Here is a 5554-nt window from a genome sequence, read left to right on the forward strand (position 1 = left end):
GCTGGTTCGGGGGCAGGGAATGGGGCAGGGGGCCTGTCCCCCTAGGGGGCGCCGGCCCCGATCTGGCCCGGGGGGAGGAACTGGCTGGTTCGGGGGCAGGGAATGGGGCAGGGGGCCTGTCCCCCTAGGGGGGTGCCAGCCCCGATCTGGCCCAGGGGGAGGAACTGGCTGGTTCGGGGGCAGGGAATGGGGCACGGGGGGGGCCGGGAGGGGGCTGGCTGGGGGCCTCACACTTTCCCCCTTCCCAGGCTGGCTCTACTATGACGTCTTTGACTGCACCAGTTGCAAGAAGGCGAAAGCCGTGTGTCTGAAGCAGCACCACTGCCTTGGTAGGGGGGGAGGTTGGGGGGGCAGGGGGTAGGGGGGGCAGGGAGAGGTCGTGGGGCCATGGGCAGATGAGCGCGATGTCCAGCAGGGCCGTGGGGTGCAAGGTCGGGGGAGGATATGGGGGCTCCAGCAGGGCCGTGGGGCAGGGAGGGGGTACGGAGCTGATGGCCCGGGGGATATCACTGACCCCAGCCCCCCAACGTGGGGGGGGTGTCGTGGTTGGGTCAAGCACTGAGGGGGGCAGACAGCAGGTGTGTGGTGGGGCGGTACCCAGGAGGGGCCTTCAGCTCTGCCAGCTCCTAAACCCCCCCTCCCCAACAACAGTGGACTCCCAGGCCCGGCTCTCTCCCTGCGGTACCGGCCCCCGGCCCCCTGGGCCCGGCCAGTCGCCCGGACACGGCGTCTCCGTGGTGCTGTGCAATGGGCGCCCTGCTCTTCCTGGCGCTGAGCGTCGCGTGAGTGTGAGGAACCCCGCGCCCCCCAGAGTCCGGCCGCATCCCCCACGCCCCCCAGAGCCGGCTCCATCCCCTGTACCCCCCCAGAGCCGGCCCGCATCCCCCACGCCCCCCCAGAGCTGCCCACATCCCCCCGTGCCCCCCAGAGCCGGCCGCATCCTCCGTGGCCACATCCCCCGAGACCCCCCCAGAGCCAGCTGCATCCCTTGAGACCCCCCAGAGCTGGCCGCATCCCCTCCACCCCCCAGAGCACCACCCTCCCCCGAGCTGCCCGCATCCCCTGAGGCCCCCCAGAGCCGGCCGCATCCCCCTCCACCCCCCAGAGCTGCCCCTCCCCGAGCTGCCCGCATCCCCTGAGACCCCCAGAGCCGGCCGCATTCCCGTGCCCCCCAGAGCCAGTTGCATCCCTTGAGACCCCCCAGAGCCAGCTGCATCCCCTGAGACCCCCCCAGAGCCGGCCGCATCCCTGAGACCCCCCTAGAGCCGGCCGCATCCCCCGTGCCCCCCAGAGCAGTTGCATCCCCTGAGACCCCCCAGAGCCGGCCGCATCCCCCGTGCCCCCCAGAGCCGGTTGCATCCCCCGCGCCCCCCAGAGCTGGCTGCATCCTCCATGCCCTCCCCCAGAGCCGGCCACACCCCCTGAAACACCCCCAGAACCAGCTGCATCCCCTGAGACCCCCCAGAGCCAGCTGCATCCCCTGCGACCCCCCTGAGGCCCCCCAGAGCCGGCTGCATCCCCCGCACCCTCCCCCCAGAGCCAGCTGCATCCCCCGAGACCCCCCAGAGCCGCCTGCATTCCCCGCACCCCCCCCCCAGAGCCGGCTGCATCCCCTGAGACCCCCAGAACGGCTGCATCCCCCGCAAGCGAGCGGCGCGCTGTCCAGGCCAGTCTGACTCTGTCTCTCGCCCCCCCAGGGCCGTCACCTACTGGAGGAACCAGCAGTCCCTGAGGCAGTAGCACCCACACACGCACCCCGACCTGGGCCCGGCACCCGCCTGGGGACAGGGCTGGAAGGATGCTGGAGCCGCCGAGGTGGAGATCGCAGACAGGAGGCGCTAGCTCCAGCTGTCAGCCCCCCATCCCCCAGACCTCAGACCCCTCCTACCCCAGCTTGAAATTAAACACAGACAACAAGGTTTTGGGTTGGGTCCTGGCTTCCAGCCCTCACCGCCTTCCCCGCTCTAACCACTAGACCCCACTCCCCTCCCAGAGCCGGGGAGAGAACCCAGGAGTCCTGGCTCCCAGCCCCCCGGCTCTAACCACTAGCCCCCACTCCCAGTGAGGAATTATGTACAAACTACACCAGTATTTTATTTCCAGGCTTACACTGGGGAAGCCATGGGGCCTGGCATGCCCAGGTGGGGGAGGGGCTGGGTCCTGCTGCCCCCTTGTCAGTCCCTCACCTGGCTAACACGCCAGCCACCTGCCCTGTCTGGCCCAGGCCCTGTCCTCCAGCCACCTGCGGTGTCGGCAGCACACGCAGTACCTAGGGGAGAGCGGCTGTCAGGGTCTGCCCTCTGCCCTCATCCCCGGACTCCTGGGTTCTCTCCCTGGCTCTGGGAGGGGAGTGGGGTCTAGTGGGTAGAGTAGGGGGTGCTGGGAGCCAAGACTCCTGGGTTCTATCCCCGGCTCTGGGAGGGCTGTTCAGATTCTCACTGAGTGCTGGGTGGGGTCACCCCACTTTCAGTATCTGCGATGAGCCCAGAGGGGTAGAGGCCCCCAGAATCTGCCTCAGTTAGGGGTGATCCCAGGTTTTGGGGTGTGTGGGGGGCGGGGATGCCATGAAGATGAAGGGGGAAAATATGGGTGTTGGGCATCAGAGGTAGGGAACGTGGGGTACCCAGGGCAGCCCCCCATCCTGAGCCCCCCAGTCTGCCACTCTGTCCCAGCAGGGCACTCACAACAGGGCGGGCCGAGGCCAGCAGCACGGACTGGCAGACCAGGAAGAGATAGAGGGTGATTTCCTTCCTCTCCGCATCCCGCGGGTCCTCCTCTGGGGACAGAAAGGGGGTGAGCCCCAAGCGCCCCCCACACCTCCACCCTACTGACCAGCAGACCCCTGGTTCACCCCACTGCCCAACCCCCAGTACCCCACACCCCCTGCCGCCCCCCAGGTCCCCATTCACCCCACTGCCCCCCAACCCCCAGTACCCCACACCCCCTGCTGTCCCATTCACCACACTGCCCCCAGTTCCCCACAACCCCTGCTAACCCCGTTCACCCCACTACCCATCAGCCCCCCTGTCCTCCCCACCCCCATCTGCCCCCCACTGCCCAGCCCCTCACCCCAGCTCCCCGGCAGCAGCTACCTCCGCAGAGCTCCCCGTCGAAGCACTGGGCATTGATGCGAAGGCAGGTCCAGCAGTCGAGAACTGGCCCCTCTGTAACCGCTGGGATGTGGAAAGGGGGGACCAGTTCAGGGACCCACGGGGAGACCCCGCCCTGCCCTGCAGGGGGCGCCAGCTCCCACCTGGCCCCAGGGCAGGGACTGGCTGGCTCAGGGGGGCAGGGAATGGGGCACGGGGCCTCTCCCCTCTAGGGGGCGCCAGCTCCCACCCGGCCCCAGGGCAGGGACTGGCTGGCTCAGGGGGGCAGGGAATGGGGCACGGGGCCTCTCCCCTCTAGGGGGCGCCAGCTCCCACCCGGCCCCAGGGCAGGGACTGGCTGGCTCAGGGGGGCAGGGAATGGGGCACGGGGCCTCTCCCCTCTAGGGGGTGCCAGCTCCCACCCGGCCCCAGGGCAGGGACTGGCTGGCTCAAGGAGCAGGGAACGGGGCCCGGGGCCTTTCCCCTCTAGGGGGCGCCAGCTCCCACCCGACCCCAGGGCAGGGACTGGCTGGCGCAGGGAACAGGGAACGGGGCCCGGGGCCTTTCCCCTCTAGGGGGCGCCAGCTCCCACCCGGCCCCAGGGCAGGGACTGGCTGGCGCAGGGAACAGGGCCCTGGGCCTTTCCCCTCCAGGGGGCGCTGGCAGGGGGCTGTGGGTAGGCACCAGGGGGGCCACACTCACTGCAGTCCTCGGAGCAGGCTGTGGGGGAAGCACAGACAGACACAGCGTTAGAGACCCCCTCCCATGGGGCACTCCCTGCCCCCCACGCCCCTCAGAGCCCCCCACCGCCCGCCCATCATCCAGAGGGCCCTACCCTGATCTCAGGGACGCTGGACCCAGATCTCCCCGCTCCGCCCTCAATGCTGCTTGCGTCTCATGGGGCTGGAGACGGGGGGTCCCTGACTGTCGCATGGGGGGCGGGAGGGGTGTGGGGGGGAGCCCCCCATCTCCGGGGGCACGTACCCAAGTCGGCGAAGCTCTCCAGGGCCTCTCGGAGGCGGGTTCGCAGGGAGTCACGGTGCTGGGCCAGCGTCAGCTGCAGCAGGTGAACCCCTGGGGGACAGGCAGACATTGCTGGGGGGCAGCCGGCCCCACACGCACCTGGCACCCCTCCCCCAATGCCAGCCGAGATGGCGGGCACCTGTCACGTGGTCCACACCCCCTTCCGGAGACCCACAGCCCCACTCCCGCCCCCCACCTCCCAGCCACTGCCGGCCCCTGCCCAGCATCCCTGCCCCCCGGGACCTCCAGCCCTGCCCCCCCCCCCAGCCTGGGCCACTCTCAGCCCCCCCCGATCCACCCCCCACACACACACTCACCTTTCCAAGGCGTCTCCTTGAGAGTCCTCAGCCAGCTGCTCAGAGCAGCTTTCACAGCCAGCATCCCGCGGACATCTGTACAGGGAACCAAGGGGTCAAAGGGGGCACGCTCTGCCCCCCAGCAGCTGTGCCAGTGCCCCTCACTCCCGACCCGCAGCCCCTGCTAGCCCAGCCCTGGGCTCCCCCCCACCAAGCCCTGCCAGTGCCCCTCACTCCCGACCCGCAGCCCCTGCTAGCCCAGCCCTGGGCTCCCCACAGCCCTGCCAGTGCCCCTCACTCCCGACCCGCAGCCCCCTGCTGTCCCAGCCCAGGTGCCCCCTGGGGAGGGGCCGCACACCCAGCACCCGGTGGTGTTTCTCTGGCAGGTGGGTGCTGTAGAGGCGCTCAAAGGCCTGGACCTGGCGCTGAATTAGGGCGTTCCGGTTGGGCACTTCAGAGGGCACTGCCTCCCCGAGCAGCACCCCCAGCCCCCCGCAGGAAGGGCCGGTCGCAGTGCAGGCAGCCGCCCGCCCCCCAGGGGCGCAGCAGCAGCAGGAGGAGCAGGAGGGAGCAGGACATGGCCATGGATCCCCGGCCCCGCTGTGACCTCATCGCCCCGGTGACATCACAGAGCCAGAGGGGCAGAGTGTTCCCTGGGCGGGGAGGAAATGACATCATAGGCAGACGAGGGGGTTAGAAGGTGTTGGCTGCAACACAGGAAATGATGTCACAAACAGAACTGGGATCTAATGAGAGGAGTGGGTGTAGAACAGGAAGTGATGTCAGAGGCAGAAGAGGCAGTGTGATGAAATGGGAATGTTCTTAATGTTTTCTCTGAATACTGTGTGGGTGCCTCAGTTTCCCCTATGCATTTCTTAACTATCTAGGGTGGTGGGAGAAGGGGATGTGGTTGTTGCAGAGCCCTAGAGGGCCAGTGCGATGGTGTCTGCACAGAGAATGGCCAACACCCTGTCTCCTGGCAACTGATGGCCTGGGGCCCTCCCCTGCAAGTGCCAACTGAAGGTGTTGGAGAACAAAGAGATCAGGTGACCTCCTGGCCTGAGAAAGAGCCGAGGGGCTGGAGAGTTTCAGTTTGAGCTGGCTGGGGAAAGAGAGGCCCCAAGATGGACCTGACTTAGGGGTCCA

General features: G+C 68.6%; 1 protein-coding gene across 1 annotated transcript in view; it reads right to left on the reverse strand.

Annotated features, from left to right (window-relative positions):
- The window catches only part of LOC135893063 (myosin-10-like), a 17997-nt gene extending 12977 nt beyond the window's left edge, over positions 1-5020 (reverse strand). The window contains 8 exon segments of the mRNA XM_065420852.1: positions 686-765; positions 2187-2269; positions 2685-2776; positions 3093-3173; positions 3792-3809; positions 4074-4163; positions 4430-4504; positions 4891-5020. Coding sequence (XP_065276924.1) covers positions 686-765; positions 2187-2269; positions 2685-2776; positions 3093-3173; positions 3792-3809; positions 4074-4163; positions 4430-4504; positions 4891-5020 — 649 coding nt within the window.
- Between the last annotated feature and the right edge of the window lie 534 nt (positions 5021-5554).

The sequence above is a fragment of the Emys orbicularis genome, chromosome 21 (genome assembly GCF_028017835.1).
Source record: "Emys orbicularis isolate rEmyOrb1 chromosome 21, rEmyOrb1.hap1, whole genome shotgun sequence".
In the NCBI taxonomy this organism is placed as follows: Eukaryota; Metazoa; Chordata; order Testudines; family Emydidae; genus Emys; species Emys orbicularis.